Source organism: Amphibalanus amphitrite, unplaced genomic scaffold (assembly GCF_019059575.1).
Source record: "Amphibalanus amphitrite isolate SeventyFive unplaced genomic scaffold, NRLGWU_Aamphi_draft 000355F_arrow, whole genome shotgun sequence".
Taxonomy (NCBI): Eukaryota; Metazoa; Arthropoda; class Thecostraca; order Balanomorpha; family Balanidae; genus Amphibalanus; species Amphibalanus amphitrite.
In genome coordinates, this window is record NW_024881849.1 from 338,942 (window position 1) to 365,586 (window position 26,645).

At 47.0% G+C, this 26,645-nt stretch overlaps 2 protein-coding genes across 6 annotated transcripts in view; both read left to right on the forward strand.

The window, feature by feature from the left end:
- LOC122389342 (zinc finger protein 271-like) overlaps positions 1-26,645 on the forward strand; it is a 259,548-nt gene that overhangs the window by 194,484 nt on the left and 38,419 nt on the right. For all 5 annotated transcript variants that reach the window (XM_043381246.1, XM_043381248.1, XM_043381247.1 and 2 more), the window contains 3 exons: positions 6,277-6,389; positions 6,589-6,731; positions 6,918-7,051. In XM_043381246.1, coding sequence (XP_043237181.1) covers positions 6,277-6,389; positions 6,589-6,731; positions 6,918-7,051 — 390 coding nt within the window. The remainder of the gene's footprint in view (positions 1-6,276; positions 6,390-6,588; positions 6,732-6,917; positions 7,052-26,645) is intronic.
- On the forward strand, positions 1,013-26,600 carry LOC122389347 (zinc finger protein 184-like). Its single transcript, XM_043381270.1, has 8 exons — positions 1,013-1,163; positions 4,300-4,529; positions 4,688-4,836; positions 4,952-5,025; positions 5,267-5,350; positions 5,546-5,622; positions 6,013-6,106; positions 25,424-26,600. The coding sequence occupies exons 1-8, from the start codon at positions 1,151-1,153 to the stop codon at positions 26,068-26,070; spliced, it is 1,368 nt and encodes a 455-aa protein (XP_043237205.1). The 5' UTR covers positions 1,013-1,150; the 3' UTR covers positions 26,071-26,600.

A 26,645-nucleotide genomic window follows, 5' to 3' on the forward strand; every position in this document is an offset into this window, starting at 1 on the left:
TTTCTCGAGAACTGGAAGTGTCGTCCCACACGTACGCTTGTAGAAAGTTGATCCCGACTGACTTATCTGCGACACCCATACTAATCTGTCTGAACGGTGTACCAAATTTGAGCGCAATCGGCAGAGCCATTCTCGAGATCTGGTCGAGAGCAACCCCCGCACGTGTGCACCTGCAGTAGGTAGCACCCTAACCGTGATGCATGGAAATGCCAAGATTCTTCGGAAATGCATTGTCTGACGGATGTCTACCGACATGCATAGACATTGCAGCCCGGGTAACTAATGGGGCAAACTTCAGAATGTTTAGCGCGTCTCTTAAACATCCACAAATGCATTTGTACATTTCAAATCAATTGCTAACCAGAAAAGTTGCAAGTCTTGACTACCTGAGTTTTTGCCAGTTTTTGCCACCAGGGTTTCTGCCAGCCGGTTTAAACCGGTTAAAACCACTGGCAAAAACCAGTTTTTGCCACCCCTTGCCAACCCTGTGCAGAGGCTCACGAGCGACAACATAGGTCAACAACCTGGCGTACCTTAAATATGCGACCTGTACCAGAAGATCCAGCTTGATAAAAAGATTGGACGAGTCAAATTTCAGCTCTTTAGCTTAAAAGAATTTTGAGCTATCTTAAAAACCGTCAGTGTGGCACCATATCGCCTCCCCGCGCGGTCGGAAGGTAAAAGTTCGCCGGCTCTAACTAAACAAATACGCGTCGCATCGCAAATTCATTGACGGCGTTCGAAGCGTCATTCAATTTACTTTCGAAACATATCCTAACATTAACATTTAACTGCCTAGCGCAATCTCCAACAAGCAAAAGTTCCGTGCACTCATCCTCATACAGTGTTAGCGGCCGCCGGCCGCCGGCCGCTGACCCACATTCGCGTCATCAGGGAATGCTGCAACTAATTTATTGTTTCCAACTTTTTTCCCGGAGCGTTCTACCTGGTTTATATAGCCTTGGCTGCTACCACGCCGGTAACGTAAGTTAGGGCCACTAAAAAAAAAAAAGTGAGAGCACGCGTCGTGTGATGCTAGTGATGCGCACTTCAACTTTGACTTCAACTTATTCTCATCAAGGCCATCTATAGAATTCTCATTCTGAGCGGACTCGCACAGAAAACGAGGGATCTTGATTTGGAGATTGAGATGGATCAGCATGGTAAGTTCGGTATAATAGCATCGACTCACTTTTCAAAAGTAAGTAGTACCTACTTACGTAATACGTATTCTTCCATTTTTAAAGTGACCATCCCACCTTAACATTAGTTTTGAGTTGAGATAGCCAAATTGGTGGCCATGGCCTTCAGTACCGGTTTGGGCACTCACAACAACATCGAAAAATGCTTTAATTTGGAGATATGGAATTTCAAACTTGCAGTTTTCGGATTCTAAGGGGCGACTGCACCGGAATGCCCCCTTAGAATTTGTGATGTCAGCGGAGATCTAATGATTTTAAATGTTTTACTAAAACATTTGGTAGCACGTTGTGGAATATGCTGTTTTAAGCGCAACAAGTGCCGCACTTTCAAATAGTCGCTAGGAACAGCAGAGATTCCAAAAAGTAAACAAAAGTAAAAGCCTAATATCTTGAAATCCAGTGAATATTTTACGGTGAAATTTGGTACATATTCATTTTTGATATTTCCGAACCAAGGGACATCACTTCTATGCCAATTCATTAACTTTTTTGAAGGTGGGAGGGTCCCTTTAATGTGCTAAATCCAGATATGATGGTAAGGTAGGTGTCTCCAAAATATTAAAAAAGAAACATACCATAAAATGGGGTGTTAAGGGACAGTGGGGTGTTAAGGGACAGCTGCATGGGAAAAACTTTGAGTCATATTAACTTACTAATTTGAGAAGGTTCAATAAAAACTTCAGTGTGGTAGTTGACACTGGTTTGCTCTTGACCATAGGACAAAATGGTATGGTTTTTCATGCAAGTGATTTGGTTCAAAATGGATTTGAAAATCATGCTACATTTTCACAAAATTGAAACATCTCCAAAACTCTCTGTGTACCACATAAACTAGTGGGTGTACAGGGAAAATGAATGCATAGGTGTATTGTCACATGTATTGCACATGTTTCCTGAAAAACTTGTGCAAATCCACCCATTCATTCATCATCCTCTTCCTCTTCTCCGGATACATGCATATTTTGAGATGGATGTGGGGTGCTAAGGGACAGGGAAGAAAAATAAAAATTAATATCTAAATATAATTTCATTAAGGTTTCTTTCAGTAGGCATGGAAAACACCAAATTCCACATAAAATGCTGGCAAGTTCATGCTTTTATCTCTAACACATCTTAAGTTATGTAACAAAACATCTCAACACTCTCTTTTACAATGATGGGTTAATGGAGACTGATGTAGGTATATGTGATGTCATCAGGCATCGGTAGGATTGTGATTGCAGGATTGCAAAATCCTGATTGCATTCCTTTTTGGTGGACTGCACCTGGATTTGAAATCCATCCCAAAAAACAGGATTTGATTGCGGATTGGATTGCATCATACTTCCAATTTTTGCAATCCAATCCGGATTGTGTTTGATTAGTGCTTTGAAATGGTTTGTTGCGATTGAAAATTATGAGATCGGCTTCATCGGCTTAATACTTTGCTATCAAGGGCTTTACATCGAAACTTGAAATAATTTAAACGCTTTTAATTTAAACGCTCAAAATAATATACGCTGATGAACTACATAGGAAGGGCAAAATTACGTATTTGAGGGCAAGTTTTAAAAATATAAAACACTGGTTGGGTAGCTGTTTAAATGTGGGGGTGTTTGAGGCAAAAATATTTCCCATAATATATGTGCCTTAGATAGGAATTACTCGCAAGCCTAACTAGGTACTAGAAATGGGTGATTTGGGGATGAAGGCACGGCCCTATGCCCCCCTCCCTCCCCCAGATCAACTAGTGCACATAATAATACAACAGGATTGCAAAAAAAGATTGCGGATTTGATCACAATCCAAGTGAAAAAGGGGATTGCGGATAGGAATGCAATCCACTTCGGCACTAGGAATGTGGATTGGGAATGCAATCCTTTCAAAAAGGATTTTACCGATGCCTGGATGTCATCATGAAAAGGCTAAAACAAAGAGGGCAACATAATGACAAGTGACTAGCTTCAACATGGGTTTTTATTGATGACAGAAGATTACTTTTTGGTTATGTTTACCTTATAATTAGCACATTTTCCACAAGCGTAAACTGCATTACACGTAATTGGCTAAAAAGGTCATTAGTGGTGAATGAACCTGACTTGCTTTGTGACAGAATATGCAAAACATTTCAAAAAATAAATTGTGTGCCCTTCCACACCCCAATTGTGTGCATTTGATGACCATTTCTTGGAATAATATAGGTGTCCCTTAACACCCCACATTGGGGTGCTAAGGGACAGTGATGAAAAATAATGAAAAATAATATGCAGGTATAAATCTTAAAAACTTTAATGTGGCAGGCATGTAAAGCACCAAATTCCACATAAAATGCTGACAATTTGATGCTTCTATCTCCAACCCTTCTTGAGTTATATAACAAAACACCTCGAAACTGTCCCTTAACACCCCGTTTTACGGTAACCAGACCTTACCTAACCTCAAACCTGACGCAATGATTTTGTCTAGGCATCCATGGGTAAGGAAGAAGCTTCAACAGTGGGAAATGGAAAGTACCATCATGTAGGTCGCCACGAGACAATTCTAATAGTATTTACCCAGTTTTAACCTTTGCCTCAGTGGGGGGGGGGGGCATTTGTTACCACCCTGCCCAGTTTTTTGCGTGTGAATAAAAAAACTGGTGCGAAGCGCCTCACCGCTTGGAGTAGCTTGTAGTTCATCATTTTTTGACAACATATGAAATTTTTGACCCCAGGTTGAGGTCATGTCAGCCTGCCAGGTCAGGAGGAACAATAAAAATATTTCAGAATCGCAATGATTTGGACAACTTGTGACAACAAAGGTGTCTTTGGCTGCTAGCCTGCCCTCTAGAAAGGTCATCAGAGATCATTTGAGGCTACAGTTTTTTCATATAAAGCCAGGATCTAAATGCTAGGTATCGGAGCACCTCCATTATTTTCCTGCTGCATTCTTGTTGGCAAACCATGTCATTGTCATTATTGAGAGATGTTTTATGGGTATTAATTCCATAAGGAATATTCAATTATTGGTGGTGATAACTCTGCAACTTTGTATTTTCTTGCTACATAACTTCTCCGTTTTGTGCTTTCATTTAGTCAACTCAATGTGAACTGACAAAGGACATTGGACCCTATTCCAGATCCACCAGTGTCTGAACTACTGCCGCTCATGAGGGCTGCATCAATGTCACCAAAAGGACCAAAGTGGTCTCTGGAGGGCTCCGCTGACAGCGACGGGGAATGGGGTCCGTCACAGAGTGTGAGGAAGTCTCAGAGGCCGAGGAACTGCACTCCCATAGACAGTGGCTCTGAGAGCGACTTTCGGCCAGTTGTGAAGGAGGAGATAAAGATTGAAGTCACTTCACCAAGGGTACGTGTTCAAATGCATGGTGCTCACCTCTCATTGGTTTTTAGCTGCGAGGTTAATAAAAGGGAATGACAGCGCATAATGTGTTCCAATTTGTATATCTGTGGAGGATAAACATCTCATGTTTCATTGAATATTGTTTGTCTGTTGATCCGGTCTAGGTTGAGCGGCCGTCGTCTCCCTCGGTGTCGGACGACGATCCTTTCTCGGACCGCGCTCTGCATTCTTTAGTGAAGGAGGAAAAGTACCGACCTCGATCACCGTCACCGTCTGAGGACTTCATCGGGTTCACTGAGGTGGACCGGGACAGGTTAGGGCATGATTCAGTGCTGTTGTTGAAATTTTAGTTGTTATTTGACATAGTAGACAATGATATATTATCCTTGATGAATTCTAATAATATTTGCATTTGTCTGTTCTTTCAGTGCCTGTTTCATCTCCAATGCAAAAAGGAGTCTGTTACTTGGTTGTTCGTCTGCCATTCGAGACTCTACTGAAGGTAAGTTTATATAACTGTGAAGAGACTGTAAGCAATGGGTTTATCGTGATATCCTCGGTCTTACTTTTGTGCCCTTTTCAGAGAAAATGTAAGTTTTATTTTTATTTTTGGTTTCGTACTCTACAAAGTGATTGAATGACATTATCGAACCATTCTTATGTTCAATTGCATGCACTCTATTGAACTGACGCGTTACCGAAATGCCACCGAATTATTGATTACCCTGTTGAATTTATTGCAGTTTTTGCTGAAGGAGTGTTCATCAAGAGTCGACGTTTCGTCATTAACTACCGAGATGTGGATGGTCTCGATGATAGTAACATATGTGAGTATTTCTCCCATTTTTAGTCAGCTACCTTGTCCTCATCAACGGGCGAATGTACACGACAAGCACTCATATTGCAGACAAATTAAACCGAATACAGACGCATTGTTTCCGTCTAACGGAACCTTGAACGATTAAACCTTGGTCTGCTCTTCATCAAATCGCTAATACTTTTTTCGCCCTTCTTTCTGACAGTTTGTGACGTGTGCTGCCGCGATTGGGACGGTGAATGTCCCGTCCATGGACCGCTAAAGATCATACACGATACCAAGGTAAGGACTGGTCCATACTGGTCTGATTCGTATTCTTTACACATGACTCCTCTCTTATTTAGACATTAAATAATATGACCAATTGTGCCTGATGCCCTAGTGACGGAACGACATGAGCTTCATGTAAAAATGATCTATTTCTTTCACATTTACGTAATCCTCTTCCTCATAGCATGGATGAAGTATTTACTCTAATCCATGCTCATAGTTATATTATTGCTTTGCTTCTGTCTTGTTAGCAGGTAATACTGTCATGGGTACGTGGTCAAGAACAGGTTCATGATCTATATCCACAAAACATACCCGTCTGATTTACAAACAGGCTTAAGATAATCTCAATGCATTGATTGTATTGTCGACATTGCGCCCCACATGCGCTGAACATTCCAGGCACGACCCGGTATCGGAGATGTCGACAGGGACGTCAAGACTCTCCCGCCTTCTCTCAGCTCTGGTCCGTCGACAAATCCAGCGTCTGGCACCGGTAAGTTAATGAGGCAAGACAAATGGCGATACGTAACAACTGCTGCTGGACGTTTGATTTGATGCATCATTTGGTGATGGTTGCTTGTGTTGTATGATTTCATGTCCCATGTATCAGTACATGTTGTGTCCATTTAGTTGAGGTGAAGGCTTGTATTTATTTGATTCCAGGAGTTTTGGCGGAGAAGGACATACCTGCGCGCCAAAGACTCGGTCCTTACGAGGGCACCTTGACCACCGAGCAGGGTCAGGCCCGAAGTCGAACAACCGGGTACAGATGGCAGGTCAGTTCAGTTGTGTTGTTTTGCAGGTAAAAAACGCATATTTTCACTTTAGACTTACTTCAACGATAAAAGCTATTAAAAAAAAACAATTTAAGACCAATGATAGCAACATATAAATTTTATAATGTTTTCATTGCACATGCCATATTTTTACTTTTTTCTTTGAAATGATGAACTACGTTTTTGTTTGGTACCACAGATCAAGAAGGGTAAGCGCGTGCATCACTCGGTGAATGCCGAAGACCCGAGCTGCAGCAACTGGCTCAGAAGGGTCAACTGTGCCCGCTCGGAGGAAGAACAAAACCTAGTGGCCTTCCAGTACCGGGGCCAGGTATACTTCAGGTGCGTTGTAGTCTTGGAATCCACGGATCTATTCTTCCTAACTGCGTTACGTATTTTATGCGCGGTTCGTCCTGTGGCCCATATTTTTCTTTAATGGATTCGTCGAAGTTATTAATGACAGTGTAAGTGTTGTGACTACACCAATCAAGCTTTCATCAATAATGCTATATTTATCTCCCTATGCAGGACGTCAAAGGCCATTCCGCGGGGCTCTGAGCTGCTGGTGTACTACGGAGACGACTCGGCCCGGGAACTGACCGTCCACTCGGAGACATCTGGGGAGTCTGTGACTTCCTCTCCGGCCGGACCTTCATCTTCAGGTCAGTTCATCGTTTGCGGCTCCGAGAGCTATGGTGTCCATCGAAGTGACGCTGGTAATGCCATTTACCCTTCTGCCGACAGTAGACTGTTTTTTTGCCCGGTTCGTTGAGAAGTTCTGCTACTTTGACGTATGCAGGCACGACGTTTATATGCCAACTTACATGGGCTCGGTTCGTAACTTGAACTGACATTTCGGCTTGCGACCTAACCGGGTTAGGTCGTTCTATGCTAAAGCAGGTCGCATAATGCGACCTGCTTTAGCATGAAACGTTTTTTTAATGGCCTTCTTTCTGTGTATTCTTCAGGCATCAGTGGCTCGGTCCAATGCCCCCAATGCGGCTTCAGATGTTTGGGAAAACATTGTCTGGACGGACACGTGAAGAGAAGTCACGGTCATATGGGCAGGAACGGCAGCTTGAAGTGCGAGTGGTGTCAATACTCGACCGACAGGTCCGACTGTATGAAAAACCACCGCAGAACTCACACAGGGGAACGGCCATACGGCTGCTCCATTTGCAAGGCACGGTTCTCTAGGCGGTCAGGTCTCACCGATCACATGCGGACCCACACTGGGGAGCGGCCATACGGCTGCTCTATCTGCACGGCCCGGTTCACAGGACGGTCCAACCTCACCACACACGTGCGAACCCACACTGGGGAGCGGCCATACGGCTGCTCTATCTGTACGGCACGGTACACCAAACCGTCCACCCTCACTATACACATGCGGACTCACACTGGGGAGCGGCCGTACGGCTGCTCCATCTGCACTGCACGGTTCTCTGTTCGAGCAATCCTAAACAACCACATGCGGATTCACACTAGGGAGCGGCCATACGGCTGCTCCATCTGCAAGGAACGGTTCACTGAACGGTCATATCTCACCAGACACATGCGGACCCACACTGGGGAGCGGCCGCACGGATGTTCACATTGCCAGGCTCAGTTCGCTAGGCGGGAAGATCTCAACAAACATATACGTACCCACACGGGGGAGCGGCCTTACGGTTGCTCCGTTTGCACAGCACGCTTTGCTAAACAGCAAAACCTTACGACACATATGCGGACCCACACTGGAGAGCGACCTTTCGGTTGCTCCATCTGCAAGTCACGGTTCACTCGACGGTCACACCTCAATACGCACATGCGAACCCACACTGGGGAGCGGCCGTATGGCTCTTCACATTGCCAGGCCCAGTTCAATGAACGGGGAAGTCTCAGCAAACACATGCGTACCCACACGAAGGAACGGCCGTAAGGCTGCTCAGTGCTCAACTTGCCGGGCTTTGTTCGCTCAACGGGGAAGTCTCATGAAACAAATGCCTACCCACCCGAGGGAGCGGCCATATGGCTGCTCAACCTGCACGGCACGGTTCGCTTCGCTTCGCTGTCAAACCTAACCAAACAGATGCATAGGTGCTCACACTGGGAAGAGGCCGTTTGGCTGCTCCATCTGCACTGCACAGTTCGCTCAACCGTCACGCCTCACTAAACACATGCGGACCCACACTGGGGAGCGGCCGTACGGCTGCTCCATCTGCACTGCACGGTTCACTCAACCGTCACGCCTCACTAAACACATGGGGACCCACACAGGGGTAGCGGCTGTATGGCTGCTGTTTCTGCAAGGCACGATTCATTGTTCAATAAAGTCTCATCAGACACATGCGGACCGACGAGAAGAGCGGTCCACATGCGTCCGCCTTCCGCAATTTTAAAACATTAGGTATACTAAAACCTCTGTAAAACTGTGGTGGTATATGCTGCTTTGCGCGCAACATCTGCCGCACTGTGAAGATACCATCTTTCTTACCGACACAGACCGTGCTCTTCTTCAGTCCTTTGCGTTGAAGTTTTGCTGCTCTGATGTATGTTGGCTTGACGTTTAATTACCGCGTTACCAAGCTACGTGGGTTTGGTTCGTTGGACTCACATTTCGTGGGGAATAGCAATCGGTCCTGTTAATTACTGTATGCCTGGCCTATTCAAATACATTAGCCAGAGGGGTGTGGTAATAACTGGTGTAAGCAAATTGACCACGGTCAAAAATGCATTACCAGAATGCACTAAAGCCAACATTTTGGGATGGTCTCGTTCCTAAGTCGGCTAAGAGCTTCGGTCCAGAAAATAAATTTATCGTTGGCATACAGTAAAATACATACCAAACTCGGCCGGTGATAAATTTTCAAGACCTCAGTCCTTACTGATTTTTGAACTCGGCCTTCGGCCTCGTTCAAAAATCCAGTAAGGACCTCGGTCTTGAAAATTTATTTACACCGGCCTCGTTCAGTATTATATAAGACTAGGTCCACTATGTCGATTCGATTGTTTCAGAAAAAACTTCTATCACATCGTTTAGTAGCCTTTATTTGGACCTTTATCCCTCGCCGGGCCGGGGGATGGGGTAGTCGCCTCCCCCGTCCTCTTTTTCGCAGACATCTAAAAAGCGGCTGTCGGAGAGGCCAGTGTCAGCCAATCAGCGTGCAGCTGTTTTTTTTTTTAAGAACGCAATATGATTGGTGAACGCGTAATATCCTCCGCCACCATATTTAGTTCCAACGGAAGATAGAATATAATTCTTCGTATACCTGTTATAAGTAAAAAATCATAAACATGTTTTTTAATCGGCATCATTTTTGTCATAAAATAATCATTTAACTGTAGCAAGAAAAAATATATATTTGGGAGTGGTATATATCCTTAACCCTCGCCCATGTAGGGGGGGGGGGTTGGTGCAACCCCCCCCCCCCCCCTGAGGTTTTTCGGAAATAGTGCAAAAACGGCGGCGCGCAGCGCCGCCAAATTTTGGGTACCTTATGGGGCAAACCTTGCGCATCTTTTGATAAAAAAAATTTGACCGGGTCATGTCAGGTCACGGAGTTATGACGTCACAAAGGGAACAGCCTCCGGCCGGATTTTCACAAACTGAGTGCCAACGCCCGAGGTTTCCTGCCGGTGGTACGGACATCGGTTGATGGATCGTGATGAAACTTCCCATGCATGTTGGGGCAAGTATTGGCTATCATATGGTATAAGAAACTTGACCGGGTCAGGTCAGGTCACGGAGCTATGACGTCACAAGAGGAACAGCGTCCGGTACTATTTTTGAAAAGCGCCCGAACCACTATTTTGCTAATTCTTGTCACCTCAATGGGAATATGCAGCAATATTAGCTTCTATAGGGAGCAAATGGACATCCCAAATCCAAAAATACAATCAGATTTCAAAAATTTAAATTTTGATTTTTCGAATTTCTGCCGCCGACTGTGACCTTGCCGACTTCCGGCGCTCCCAACGCGCCATTTTTAGAGCTAGGGAAACGAAATACATACCAAACGATAGAGAATTGATCAAGGAACACGATAGTGAAGGTTTCAAGTCGATGTCTCCCACCGTTTTGCCGCAATCGCCGCGGAAAATTTGAAAAAGTCTATTTTTCCGAAAATTTGACCTTTGACCGGTCAAAAGTAGGTCAAATGTTGACCTAGGACCAAAAAATATACCACCAATCGCGATATCTCGGCGAGAGCAATCCGTTGGTCTTTTCCGCTAAGCTCTACGACGCTCCGTTTTCAAACGCCAAGGGGGGGGGGTCGCACCAACCCCCCCCTGCATGGGCGAAGGTGGCAGATCGCCGTTTACGGGCGAGGGTTAAAGGACTGCTGAGGGGAACGATTTTACCTTTTAAAATGATTTTGAATAGTTGACAGCCGATGGGTAGGGAAGATTGGGGCAGATAGTGTCACGGGGCACATCCTGTCAGCAGGGTGTTCTCGAAAACTATCGAGCGCATTTATGTTGTTGAAGTTAAAAGGTTTGTTTTTGCTTGACAAAGTCCGGTACTATCAATACAACAACGTGCCGGTGACCAGGCTGTAGTCACTGGCATACCTGTAACGTGTTCGTTTTTCGTGATGTCATCGTGTGAATTTGCCTTTTTATGAGGTACCCAATCTCTTTAATTACTTAATTGTTTTGGGATATTGCGTAATATTCAGGATCAGTCTAACGAAACAAGATTTCAGTGTCTAAAACTATCAAATGGATGCAGTTTTTTACTCCCGAAGAAGTTTGCACCATGACGTCAGCATTCTCTCGTGACGCCACTTAGTATGTACATATTTATCGCCTTGGTTCCTGTGGCCATGTTGGATGAAATGTAAAAAGTTTGTATTTGCAACAGAAATCCAAACTTTTTGACAAGAACAAAACGCTAGTTCATGACTGTACACCGGAACAGATAGCGTGAAGGTGGCATTGAATACCGTTTCGGGTAGTCTTGAATGTCAACATTTTTTTCTGAACATATTGTCCATGTTGTCGAAGTTTTCAATAAGAACCACAACATTTTTATTGACATCGAGTGGGGCACATAATGTTACTCAATCCGCATCTAGCCCATCTGTTCAGCATTGTTGGAATTTATGCAAGCTGCTGCATTTTGAGGAGCTGCATGAAAAACCTGGGGCTCTTGAGCCATCCTTGCGTTTGGGGACATTACATTTCATAGGGTGTTGCGGCACCCATGCCTTTGTGGACGCTCAATTTTCATCTGTGTCAGCCAACCGATCTTGTCCTTTACGTGTTTATCGGCTGGTGACTGTTTGTTCCACCACCGCTACTCGACGTCTCTTTACGTCGTGACCGCATGTCAGGCATCGGTCAGTACCTTCAGTGGCTCTCAAACTTCTTCGTCCAGATGCGGACGGCACAGCTGGCGCCCTAATCCTGCTTCACCGACAACTAATGCATCGCTACTAAGGAAGCGATGCATGTCCTTCATTGTTTATATTGAGTATCACCCAGGATGAAATCATTTTTGTCTGATTTTTCACATCTGGCCAGAAACATTGTCGACATCCCTCTTCTCTCAATGTGTTTCACAGGTGTTGGTCGCACACTTCAGTGTCCCCACTGCAACGTCAGATGTCTGGGACAACAACATCTGGACAGACACGTGAAGATAAGTCACGGTCACATCGGCAGGAACGGGAGATTCAAGTGCGAGCGGTGTAAATACTCGACCGACAAGCCCACCCGTAGGAAACACCACCGGAAGACACACACGGGGGAGCGACCCCACTGCTGCTCTATCTGTACGGCACGGTTTGCTCAGCGGTCCACTCTCACCACACAAACGCGGACCCATACGGGAGAACGGCCGTATGCCTGCTCCATCTGCCATGCACAATTTTCTGACCAGGCGCACCTCATCAGACACAAGCGAACCCACACTGGGGAGAGGCCGTATGGCTGCTCCCTTTGCAAGGCACAATTCAATGAACGGTCAAAACTCTCCGGACACATGCGAACCCACACTGGGGAGCGGCCATACTGCTGCTCTATCTGCAAGGCACGGTTCTTTGAACGGTCACATCTTACTGCACACATGCGGACCCACACTGGGGAGCGGCCGTTCGGCTGCTCCATCTGCACGGCACGGTTCGCTGAACGGTCTACCCTAACAAAACACATGCGTACCCACACAGGGGAGCGGCCGTACGGCTGCTCACACTGCCAGGCCCGGTTCGCTAACCGGTCACACCTCACTACACACATGCGGACCCACACTGGGGAGCGGCCTTATGAGTGCTCACACTGCCAGGCCCGGTTCAATCAGCGGGTTACTCTCACTCAACACATGCGGACCCACACGGGGGAACGGCCGTACGGCTGCTCACACTGCCAGGCCCGGTTCGCTCAACGGTCACATCTCTTCAGACACATGCGGACCCATGCGAAGAGCGGCCACACGGCTGCCTCTACATCAGCAACGGTTCGGCAGTTTGACTCACAAAATACGTTTTTAACTGGTACACTGGTGAGAATAGCAAGGTGTGAGTGACCGAAGCGGTAAGTCGTTCGAATGTCGAAATATAGTGCTGAGGCTTCACGACAAGTGCATGAGCAGCCCCCGTTGTACGTTAGTTATTCGTGTTATAGCTGTGACTCTCGTTTGTGAGCTTCGTGGCTACCAGTGTCATATCTGGTTTGTTTGTACTTTTCCAGTGTGATTCAGTGGTTGTGTATTTAAAATAGCCGCCCTTACATAGGAGGAAAGGACTGTCGAACTGGCGTTATTTTAAGCGCCGTAGCGCCATTTTTAACCCATTAATTCCGCTTGGGTCATATATGACCCAAAAGCAAAATCTTAATGTTTCTTCTCAATGGAGGCAAGTGTCACTTTGATGAACTTGCGCGTGTGTTTTGTCGATTTTGTGGGTTTAGTGACGAGCGTCGGAGCGACATAAAACTGGTGTGAGCTCGTCCACCGAAGTTTCTGGAGCCAAAGACGACGGGACTGCACAGCCGCCGGTCACTGGCAATGGCGCGCCGTCCCAAAAAGTAATGTATTATGTTTGCAATTTACTATCTGTTGAATGATCGTCTACCTATATTAATTTGTCTGAAAAAGTATGATGTGTATTTTTGCCCTTCTTCTCGTCACCAGATAACTTTTGTTCCTTAATAAATATCCTTGGGTCATAATTAAATGACCCAGCCGGCAATAGTGTTATCAATTTACTCAGTATATTAAATACAATGGAAGCAACTGATGATTATACGATTATTTATTTCTGGGGGTTGTGATCAGATCACAGTGGAGGATCCAAAGGAGAGGATCCGCACATCACATGGGTCACTCATGACCCCCCCCCCCTTGGGGCCCGGGGCACCACCGACCTATCAGGAGCACCACAAGCCTGACAGGGGCACCACAAGCCTATCAAGGGCACCACAGGCCTGTCAGGGGTACCACTGCACAGGCTTGTTAGGGGCACCACAGGCCTGCAGGAGCACCATCGGCCTAGCAAGAGCACCACAGACCTGCCAGAGGCACCAGATGCCTGCCAGGGGCACCATCGGCCTACCAGGGGCACCATCGGTCTCGCAGAGGCATCACCGGCCTCACAGGGGCACCACCGGCCTTCCAGGGACACCTTGGGCCTGTAAAGGGCTCCACGGGCCTGTTGGGAGCGCTTCAGGCTTGTCAGGGGCACCATAGTCATGCCAGGACCCAGGGGCACCAGCGGCCTAGCAGGGGCACCACAGGCCCGCCAGGGGCACCACAGGCTCGCCAGGGGCACCACAGGCCTGCCAGGGGCATCACAGGCCTAGCAATGGCACCGCGGACCTGTCAGGGTCTCAAAAAGCCTGTCAGGGGCACCTCAGGCTTGTCAGGGCCCAGGGGCACCACAGTCCTTCCCAGTGTTCCATTTTTGGGAATTTTGGGTGGAAAATCACACCTAATGTGCAAAATATTTTCATCCCCAAAACCAGATAAATTGGAATTCTTTCATCTTTGAAAAATGCTCAACTCATGCTCAACAATTAATAGCCAGATTACCAGATATACCTAGCAGCGCCATATAGACAGTTAGAACTTATAGGTTTGCTACATAATGCATAATTTCCATGAAAAAAAATGTGAAATCAAGGCACAAACCCAACAACTCACCCTGACAACGAAAGAAAATAACCTTGCACACTTCCAGCTGTTAATAACAAAAATATGCGTTGAATGACCTTGATCACCTCAACTGTTTGTAAAAACCAGGCTTGTGTTCTGAATAAATGCTTTTGGATATTCATAACAACTATGATTAGTGGTTTGCTGCCAACGCAAAACGGATGAGCCGTTGCTTGCGCAAATTAAACACTACCTCTGCAATTCGCTTTTGACTAAGTTGCGCAGGATACGCCTACAAAATTTTCATCTTTGGACCCGCAGTCAGCTGGGCACACCCTGGCACACCCTAGGGATGAATTTAAAACTTGTTGGGCTCTAACTTCTTTCATATACAAAATAGGGGTATGAGACAGGTACCAACTTATTCTACATTCATTTCTGATCCTATTGTATCAAGTTCACCACAAATTATGTCCGTCAATGGCTTCTAGAGGACTTCAAAGCTTGATGCGTCGGGCCTGGCAGAGGTCCAAGATGAGAAAAGCCACCCTGCGCACACCCTAGGGATGAATTTAAAACTCCGCGGGGTTTGGCTGGTTTCATAGGTAAAATAATGTTTTGAGACCGATGCCAATTTATTCTGCGTTTATTTCTGATCCTATCGCATTAATTTCGCCACAAATTATGTCCGTCAATGGCTTCTAGAGGACTTTAAAGCTCGAGGCGTCGCGCCTGGTAGAGGTCCAAGATGAGAAAAGCCACCCTGGGCACACCCTAGGGATGAATTTAAAACTCCGCGGGCTCTGGCTGGTTTCATAGGCAAAATAATGTTTTGAGACCGATACTAATTTATTCTGCGTTCTTTTCTGATCATATTATATCAATTTCACCACAAATTATTTACGTTATTGGTTTTTAGATGTCTTTAAAACTCGAGGCGTCGGGTCGGGCACGGGTTCAAGATGACTGACACGCCACCCTGGCACACCCTAGGGATGAATATGAAACTCTGTGGACTCTGGCAGGTTTCATACGCGAAATGAGGTTATAAGACCGGTAATGATGTATTTTACGTTAATTTCTCATGCCTTTCCAATAATCTTACCGCCAATTATTCTTTTCAATTAGTTTCTAAAGGTTTTTAAACACGAAGCGTTCGGCCGAGGGAAAGCCAAGATGAATGAAAGGATACCTTGGCACACCTCTAGGGATAAATTTAAGATACGGTATTCCCAGATCTGCCCAATACATGTTCTGAAGCTGGTAGATGGGATTAAGAAGGCCCTAGCTTTTTAATAAATTATCCCTCGCCCGTATAGGGGGGGGGGGGGCCGGGGGGGGTCGAACGAACCACCCCCTCGTTTTTCGAGAATAACTCGCGTAAAAAGCGGCCGATCGCGACGAAACTTTCAGGACCCTCGAGTCAATTAATTTGACACCTACTCTGAAAATCTCATATTCCTGACCCAAATGACCTTTGACCTGTGACCTATTTCTTGAGGCCATGTTTGGCCGGAATCGCGATTCGGCGAGCCGCTAATGCGTTCCGTTCACTCCCGTTCCGTTTCGGGTGTTCTGGTCAGCTGTGCTCTCGCTTTCCCTTCCGCTTGGGGTGTCCTGATCAGCGATGCCCTCCGTTCCGTTGCAGTTGCTCTGATCAGTGATCACTGATGCCCTCCGTTCTGTTGCGGGTGCTCTGCTCACTGATCACTAATCATTGACGCTATCACTCAGCACTTATCACGTGACATGATACGAAGCTACCGCTCCGTTTCGGTGGCCGGCCATGAAGTCGGTGGCATCCTTTTATCATTTTTTTGCATCCCGTTCCGTTCCGATATGGATGCCCTGGTTACTGGTTAGTTGCACGCTTTTTATTGCGATATTGCGTATTATGCTGCGCAGTGCACATTAGGGCTGTTCAAAAAAACCGAAATTCGGAAAAGTATACGGGCTCATGGCTCGTGTGGTGAGGTATTCTTTTCTGAGTCCAACGATGCCCTTTTTTCCGAAAAATATTAACTGCTTCATGCTCCCCAAACGGCTTGAAGAGGACCATGTCACGCCCGGCGACCGGCCGGTGTCAATAAGGGTGAGAATTCGCCGCCGCGCGCGGGCGGAAGCGCCTTATCGGCACCGCGCGCCACGGCATCTACCGGGCGGCCGGCCGGCCGGTGGTGGGAGGGAATGCATGGTCTTCTTTCACATGATAGGGGTGCGCTAGCCCATATTGTCGGAGTGGAAAGTTTCAGTGCAGCATCGTTGTCTCTGCTGCGGTGTTCTGTGTCGATGGTTCAGAAAATGGGCCAAACAGAACTAAGAAAAGACTCAATGCTTCTGGCTACATAGTTCATTCGAAATATCTCGTTTCGAGAATACAGCGCGGTGTTTCGCGGCCGCTGCTACCACGCTGCCAACAGGCTGACTACATCGTCCGAGTTTGCTGATATCTCCATGAAAACCCAATTTGACACGTAGGCTGCTAGCGAGCAGTAATCGCCACGCACTTTAGAGAATGTGGATCGATCATGGTTGTTCAATACAATAGCGCTCGTGAAACAGGGCGCAGCTGCCACTCAACGAACCATACCGCTTTGTTCATTAGTCAAGAAGCGAACTGAGCAACAGCACAGCTCTATGTACTGCTGTTGACAACTTACATTGCTTTTAGACGTGACGGTGGCTTGCAGCCCACATATGCTGTTGCCAACTGTATGCGAAAATTTGAAGTTTACTAAGAACAGCAGGAGCTGGCAAGGTGCAAGGACAGAATATGGTGACCCCGACATCGACGTTAGGTTTAGCAGGTACATTTGCAGTGCAAAAAAGGATGTCATGCCCGGGAATGACGCGGTGGCCGCCCTGATTTGTGACGGAGTTGGGCGTGAGTAGAGACAATAGCGGGAGTACACATACAAGTCAAGCGCCCCTCAATTCAACCCTTCGGGCAGCAGCGGCACCAGCAACCCGGCCATGTCCACAGATGCCGTTCAAGATCCGAATCCAGAGCCGGCATAGAGCACGGCTCTGCCCTGACGTGACATATATTCCCGGCGTGTCACGACGGACAGACCATTACCTCGCCTGTATAAATACAACAACGTATACAGTAACCTTACCTATTTCCAAGTCTCATGTTGAGGCGAGAAGCGATCAGCGTCCAGTTCAACTTCGACGAAGACTCGTATTCAGACCCGGCAAAGAGAGCACGGCTCAGCCCTGTTTCCGCGGCTTCTAATGGCCACATCCATACGAGACATCTCCAATAGTCTGTTTCACCTACTACAAAACCAGGTTGCTGTGTTGCGATTAACACGATACATTTGTTGCGTAGATATCTGTTAAATGCGTAACTAATCAGAAATAGGAAAAGTAAACATTGCCATCGTCATTCGCCAAACAGGCGAGGTCAAGCATAAGTCTGTCCGTCATGACACGCCGGGGATATGTGTCACGTCTCAGGGCAGAGCCGCGCTCTATGCCGGCTCTGGATTCGGGTCTTGAACGACACCGGTGGGCATGGCCGGGCTGCCGGTGCCGCTGCTGGATTGAGCGACGCAATTGGTTTATATGTGTACTCCCGCTATTGTCTCTACTCACTTCTCACTTCGTCACACTGTCAGGGCGGCCACCCTGTCATTCCCAGACATGTTATCTTTTCTTTCGAACTAATAATCTAAGTAAAACAAACATCAATCCTGTTGCTTCAGCATTTCACTTCAACGAAGCTGCATGACATTGGTGACGCCGATGCTGGTCAGAGCCATGCCCCAAAACTTGGGCCAATGACTGTGCGAGGTCTCCATATTCTGTGCTTGCACACTGCCAGCTCCTTCTATCCCTCATAAATTTTCGCATACAGTTGCGCAGCAACATATTTGGGCTGCGAGGCACCGTCCAAATGCAATGTACCTATGTTGTCAACAGCAGCGCAAAGAGCTGTTTTATTGCTCCGAGCTTGCAGCTTGAGGAATAAACAAAGCGATATGGTACGCTAAGGAGGCAACTGTATTCTGTAAACGGAATGTTTCGGGTGAATTACCCGAAATTGCGTCGAGTCTTTTAATAGTTCTGTTTGGCTTATTTTTAACAATCGACACATAACACCGCAGCAGAGGCACCGATGCTGCACTGAAGCTTCCCGCTCCGACAATATGGGCTAGCGCACCCCTATCATGTGAAAGACCATGCATTCCCTCCCACCACCGGCCGGCCGGCCGCCCGGTAGATGCCGTGGCGCGCGGTGCCGATAAGGCGCTTCCGCCCGCGCGCGGCGGCGAATTCTCGCCCTTATTGACACAGGCCGGTCGCCGGGCGTGACATGGTCCTCTTCAAGCCGTTTGGGGAGCATCAAGCAGTTAATATTTTTCGGAAAAAAGGGCATCGTTGGACTCAGAAAAGAATACCTCAACACACGAGCCATGAGCCCGTATACTTTTCCAAAATTCGGTTTTTTTGAACAACCCTAGTGCACATCGTTCCGTTTGGGGTGCCCTAATCAGTGACCCTTTGTCTAGTCTCATGTAGTGCACCGTTCCTTTCGAAGAGTTGCGCTGACACCGTTTCCATTTTCACTATGCGTAATGAGTACCGACTATCGCTGGCCGTTCCGGCGTTCGGGCCGGGAGATTTCCGGCGTATGTCACGCTGCATAGTGCGACTGCAATTGCATACTCAATACTGCGTCCCGTTCCGTGTGCCCAGAGGCGGCAGAGCAAAGGCACCATTTCCAGTATCATCCGGCCATTGTCATATCTGTTGAAAATGGAAAGCTCAAAGCTATACTGTGTACACTGTACGAATATTACCAGATCAGATATGCGAACGAAAACTACATACTTATATTGCCGCATATTATCTCAAATATACAGTAATCTTGGAAGCGGTGCTGCCATATTGTAGGCGCAAAACGTCCCAGAGGCCAGAACACATGAGTTATACGGTTTCTGGTTTCATAGCGATCAGTTACGTCAGCAAACTGCCCATCAGGGTATCATGATTACCTAAGATTTTATGTCTGACAGTGTCACAGTGATGACCACGCCTCACGCATTACACAGTCTGAGTCAACTGCACTAAATCAATAATACAGGACGACAGAATGATACCCTTTGCAACGGCAACGACAGGTTCCTTTCCTTCCCACTTCCTTTGCTTAAAAAAGAAAGAAAACTTCTCCACATGGCACTAGTACCAAAGCCTGCATATAGGGAGAGCTCCCTCACCCGCCCCTCCCCCGCCCTCCTTAAGATATGACAACAGATTTCAACAGAATCATTGCATCTTCTGCTTCTTAAAGACCTAGTTAGCTCGCATGATGGCGACTGGCGTCGCGAGGATGGAGGTCCGCGGATGATCTTCTTTAGGAGAAATATACAGGCAGAAGGACTGTCCTGGATCCGTGCCAGTAAGCATGAGTAGGAACTTAGCAGATGCTGACGGTAATATCTGCTGTCTGCATCTGAAACGGAAAGGAAGGCATTGATTTAAGGCTAGGAGAAGGATGGCCACTGGACAGTCATTCAATTGTGACAATGCATTTTGACTTGTGAGGAAAATGAAATCTCACTGGTTGAAGTAGGTATTCATTCTTAGCTGTATAAGAGACAAGGGTGATTCTTAACTTCATTAGTCTCAATCAAACACAAAGGTTGGGATAAAATGGGACGGATTTAGAAACACTTGGCGATCAGATGCTAAAGTTATAATTCTGCCGTATATCATCCTTACCTATTTGCATCGTCTTTTTCGGTTAGTTTTGGTGGTCAGGAATGGTATGTTCTTTTAGTATCAGCCAGCGTAGCGTTACGCCTTTTTTGTGAAAGTGACTTAGGTTTTCACTTGTTTTTTTCTCATCCTAGATTTTTTGGTCATCATCGTCACACCCAACCAAAATCCAATTTTAGAACACTGGTCCTTCCAGGGACACCATAGGCCTGTCAGGCCTATGGTGTCCCTGACAGTGTCAGGGGCACCAGAAGCCTAGCAGGGGCGCCACAGGCCTGCCAGCGGCACCACCAGCCTCGCCAATGAGACGTCGCAAAGCATTGCAATGCAGTGCGTCTTAATATTGATTGGCTGAGACCGCCATACAGTAGGTATACAGTACCTATACACAATAAGGTATCTAGATAAATCAGTTTACGTGATAACTCCCATTTGTGACTATACTAATGCCGGTTGGGTCATTTATGGCCCATGCCTATAACTTGAGAACCGATGGAACAGTTTTTTTAAAGCTTGCACAGTTTTTTTTACTGGGATCCATGTGGCTAACATTTGTTAAGGATAACTTAAGAATCAAAAAATAAAAATTCCGGCATTAATGGGTTGAGAGCGTCCGGTTATATCGAAAAAATGCTTCTTTGTACGGCTTTGGCTCCCTCCAGTATTTGCGGCATTCCGCATTACGTGCGCAGTCTTTGTCGACAGGGCGCCGGTCTAACGTAGGTTGGCATGTTATGTAAATATTTATACTCTATTCATCCCGTGTACATAAAGGCGGCTACTGTTGCTATGTGCTGTCTGTACCTACAACTTAACAAGCTTGACGGGGTGTTTCTGTCGTGTCGCCCTCGGCAGATTATGTGCCACCTAAGGCATTGTTTGCATTGCTCTATTGAAGAATGTACTGACACTTCCTAAGGACACTGGACACATGTCTACTAACCAATACCTACTACATGTGTCTTAGTGTTATGGTGTTCATGTTGAAGCACATATATTGCCATGTTCGAATAAACGCGTGTATAACAATTTTCGGCTATTTCTAAGTTTTATTACTTGTTCAACGCGTGTTTTTCTCGCTATTTATTTGTATTGCTTTGTATTAAAATGTAAAGAAAATATTTAATGCAACCTTGTGTATCCTGTATGTTTTATTTTGGTCGTGGTGTGGAATACGGGAGGCGTGCGTGCCACGGTGGAGTTTTCCCAAATAGAGACATTCCTTAGAGAAAAAAATTGATTGCGTTTTGTCCTCTCTTTATCTTTCAAATTTTTATCCTTGGTGTTGTCAAATAGGCCCTTCACTTTATGGTTAAGTTGGGTCGGATTTCTGACCCTGTGATATAGTTAATAAAGGGCAAGTGAACTATTCTGTACGAGCTCAGCGTTCCCTTTCTGATGGCTGTATTTCGAATGACAAACGGATCAACTCATGGAAAGCTGATGACTTGTCGCGTCAACATTGCCGCTACCGCCCACGGCGACCACCAAGGTGACCTGGAAACGCGACCACCAGCTGCTTGGGTCTTCTCTCGGCGTCGTGATTGTTCCAGTGTATGTGCGACCTGTTGGCATGGAACGTTTTTAATGGCCTTTCTTCTTCTTGTGTATTCTTCAGGCATCAGTGGCTCGGTGCAATGTCCCCACTGCGACTTCCGATGTCTGGGACAACAACATCTGGACGGACACGTGAAGACAAGTCACAAATACTTGGGCAGGAGCGGAAGATTCAAGTGCGAGCGGTGTCGTTACTCGACCGACAGGTCCACAGACATAAAACGTCACCGGAAGACTCACAGGGGGGAGCGACCCCACTGCTGCTCTATCTGTACGGCACGGTTTGCTCAGCGGTCCACTCTCACCACACACACGCCGACCCATACGGGAGAACGGCCGTATGCCTGCTCCCTCTGCAAGGCACAATTCACTGAACGGTCAAAACTCACCGGACACATGCGAACCCACACTGGGGAGCGGCCACACAGCTGCTCTATCTGCAAGGCACGGTTCACTCGACGGTCAGACCTCACCGGACACATGCGTATCCACACGGGGGCGCGGCCGTACAGCTGCTCCATTTGCATGGCACGGTTCGCTCGACGATCAAGTCTAATCAAACACATGCGGACTCACACGGGGGAGCGGCCGTACGACTGCTCACACTGCCAGGCCCGGTTCACTAACCGGTCACACCTCACGGCACACATACGCACCCATACTGGGGAGAAGCCGTTCGGCTGCTCTGTCTGTACGGCACGGTTCACTACACGCTCCGCCCTCACTACACACATGCGGGCCCACACGGGGGAGCGGCCTTACGGCTGCTCCATCTGCACTGCATGGTTCGCTCATCGGTCCACCCTCACTGGACACATGCGAACTCATAAAGGGGAGCGGCTGTACGGCTGCTCCATTTGCACGGCACGGTTCACTGAACGGTCTACCCTAACAAAACACATGCGTACCCACACGGGGGAACGGCCGTATGGCTGCTCAACCTGTGCGGCACGGTTTGCTCAACGGGCAACTCTCACCAGACACATGCGAACCCACGCGAAGAGTGGTCACACTGCTGCTACTCCTGTGTAACGGCTCGACAGTTTGACACAATATACGGTTTTAACTGGTACACGGTTGGAGAATAACAGGTATCTCCGATGCGGTAAATGGTTTGATTGGCGAAATACAGGGTGTCCCATAAGTTCCTTCTCACCTATATTTTTCTTTAAGAGGCTCTCTTATTTAAGGCCTCGCTTGATTTATTTTGGAACTTAGCTTTTGGGGTTGCCATTGCAACTGTGAATATGCTTCACGGTAACTCATTCGTCTAGACAATATTTTTTGCTAGAGAGTTCACTTCTGTGGAGGCGCCTTACCCCGCAGCAAAGAGGTCTCCGATACGGGAACGTCTCGGTATTTAGTCCGCACTGGGCCATTCACGACGGTTGAGGATGATTGAGGCCATCCAGCCTGTAGCCAATGTCTGTCGCTAACTGGACGCACAGTCAGCAAGTGACGCCGATGATTTGTCGGGAGTCAATCGCTGCAAGTTTATGCTCTATTTTTGTCACCTCTCAGGAGTGAGCCATGTGGCCAAAAATATATGGCGCCAAAGTGGCCGTCAAAAAGGTCTTAGCGTTAGAAAGTTGGTAAGCAGGCTTTTCAGGATGGATTACCAGAGCTGTCTAAGAGTATTATTTCGGGGTACATAACTCACGGTCACTTGGGCTTAAACTTACCGGAGGACGCAAAACAGTCGAGAATGTCTTAAAATGGCCAAACATTTGTTTCGTTATGCCTGACTCCTGAGGCTAAAAAAACTGGAGGGCAGATGACATCAATGTGGTCATCTGGACTACCTAGTCCGTGTTCGAGATAAAACACCCGTCCAACCTCAAAACGGTCCCATATGGGCGACGGTAAAGGCCTTCGTGTCATCCCGCTTTATTCCTATGCGAAAGGCCAGGGTCACCGTAATGTGGGTAATATGCGTCCAGACGCTGAGCAGGTTGCGATTGATACTCCAGAAACACTGTTGGGACGCAGAATGCTTCACCAAGAACTGAAGATCTAGGAGGAGTTTCAGCCTTCTAGCTTAACTCGAACCCCAAGTATGAACACATTTTTGGAGGAGAAAATGACACCCGGGAGGTCGTAGGCCCATCTTCAAGCAAGACAGTGCATCAGTACAGAGGTCAAGCAAAGCTTAAAAGCAGTGCAAGGAGACTGTGACAGGCGTTTGTGGCAAGACCACATGCCAGGTACCTCATCGGATCGAAATTTCATAAAAATGTATTGGAAAAATTGAAATCGAGGCTCGTCGAAGCGAAGTGCTGTTCCAGCCTCGACGAGCTCACGGCGCATGTCAAGTCAGTCTTGGCTAACTTCAAGCCTGCTATGCTGCCAAACATGCCAGTTGGTATGCCGCAGCATGTATTCATGTGTTTGCTTATGAAATGACGAGCACATTTAGGGGTCATAAACATATCAAAACGCAATGTACTCTTTTACATGCAAATATAAGGTGAGAACGAACTTTGGGACACCCTGTACAGTACCTACCGAGAAGTGCCAACAAGTAATGACAGGCCGCCGTTGTACGTTTGATGTTACACTCTGTTCCGTTTCAAGTTTGCAGCCGAAGTGCCCTGTTGAAAGCAGTGCGTGATTTCTGTATATACAGCTCTTGCATTTTAAGACGCAAATTCGAGCGGAGGAGCGATCTGCCGAAGAAACTCCGACTGCAAGCTTGATATGGAACAGACTATAGTGTGATAGCTGTGATTCTGGTTTGTAAGCTTCGTGGCTACCCGTGTCATATCTGCTTTCTGTATACTTTTCAGGGTGACTCAGTGGTGTTTTTTAACTAGCCCCCTTTTACATAGGAGGTAAGGAGCGTCGCTTTCTTATAGCGCCGTAGGGCTATAATTTGTTAAGAATGTACGGTTGTATTGAAATAATGCTTCTTTGTGTAGCTTTGACTCCATCCAGAATTTGAAGCACTCCGTGTGCGCAGTCTTTGTCGACAAGGCGCCGGTCTCACGTAGGTCGACATCCTATGCAAATTTTTAGACTCTTTTCATCGTGTACATAAACACGGCTATTGTTGATACGTGCTGTCTGTACCTCTAAGCCTGTCTGAGTGTTTTCTGCCGTGCCACCTTACCCAGACTACGTGTCGCCAAAGGCTGATATGAAATGTTGCATTGTTGTAGGTATATATGAATGTGCTGAGCTTGCGCAAAGACACGTTTATGAAGTTATACCTACGTAATGCGCCTACTACATAAACTATAGGTACAGTTATTATTATGGTATTTTGTGTGCAAGCACAAATATTGCCATGACAAAGTAAACAGTATTTATCAATTTTCACTACCTTGTAGTGTTACTACCTATGTCAATGTTTTGTGTTTGCTATTGGTTTGCATTGTTTATGTATGAAAAAGAAAACGCTAAGTAAATGGCAGGGGAACTATTCTTTATGAACTCAGCGTTCCGTTTGTGAAGGCTGTATTTCGCACGACAAAGGGATCCGATCAACTCATGGGCGTTGATGGCTTGTCGCGTCCACATAGCCGCTCACCGCTTACTGCGCCCACCAAGGTGACCTGGAAACGCGACCACGAGCTGCTTGGGTCTTCTCTCGGCGTCGTGATTGTTCCAGTGTATGTGCGACCTGTTTGGCGTGGAACGTTTTCAAAGGCCTTTCTTCTTTCTGTGTATTCTTCAGGCATCAGTGGCTCGGTCCAATGTCCCCACTGCGACTTCCGATGTCTGGGACAGCAACATCTGGACAGACACGTGAAGAGAAGTCACGGCCATATCGACAGGAACGGGAGATTCAAGTGCGAGTGGTGTCAGTACTCGACCGACAAGTCCAGAGACATGAAACACCATCGAAGGACTCACACTGGGGAGCGGCCGCACCGCTGTGATATCTGTACGGCACGGTTCATTTTACGGTCACACCTCACTACACACATGCGGACCCACACGGGAGAGCGGCCTTACGGCTGCTCCATCTGCAAGGCACGGTTCACTGAACGGTCTACCCTAACAAAACACATGCGTACCCACACGGGGGAACGGCCGCACGGCTGCTCTATCTGCACGGCACGGTTCACTCAACGGTCACACCTCAATAGGCACATGCTGACTCACAGTGGGGAGCGGCCGCACGGCTGCTCCATCTGCATGGCACGGTTCGCTCAACGAGGACATCTCATCAAACACATGAGGACCCACACTGGGGAGCGACCGTACGGCTGCTCACACTGCCCGGCTCGGTTCACTCAACGGGCACATCTCACCAAACACATGCGTACCCATGCGAAGTGCAACCGCACTGCTGCCACTTCTAACGTTTCAGCAGTTTGACGCAAAACTCGATTTTAACTGGTACACAGTTTTGATAATTACACAGGTTTGACTGATGCGGTAAATGGTTTGATTGGCGAAATGCAATGCTGAAATATGCTGACAAGTGCATGACCGGCTGCCGTCATACGTTTGATTATTGATATATTAGTGTTATACATCTTTTTACGCCCAATTTAGGGCGGCAGTGCGCACATTTCAGTAATAGTGCGGGCGATTCCGACAGTATGCCGTGGTCTGGGCGATTTGTCGCAATCGGTTGCACTGTTACTGAGCTGCGTGCACTATGTCTATATTTAGCCGTAAAAAGGTGTAGCTGTGGTTCTCGTTTGTGAGCTTCTAAGCTACCCGTGTGAGTGTCACATCTTGTTTCTTTATGTTAACACACGGTGATTCAGTAGTTGTGTTCTAAACTATCCGCCTCCACATATGAGTTAAGGAGTGTCGCTGTTTGGTACAGTGTCGTAGCGCTGTGATTTGTGAATAATGTCCAGCTACGTTGAGGGACAATACATTCTTCGTGACCACCACTCATTCCTTTATTCATAGCATTTCTGCGCGGCCTTTGTCGACAA

Bases quoted from the DNA above. Each gene is read 5' to 3' on its own strand.
- LOC122389347 (XM_043381270.1), top strand. The intron at 4,530-4,687 runs GTACGTGTTCAA...GATCCGGTCTAG, and splicing joins TTGAAGTCACTTCACCAAGG to GTTGAGCGGCCGTCGTCTCC. The intron at 4,837-4,951 runs GTTAGGGCATGA...CTGTTCTTTCAG, and splicing joins ACTGAGGTGGACCGGGACAG to TGCCTGTTTCATCTCCAATG.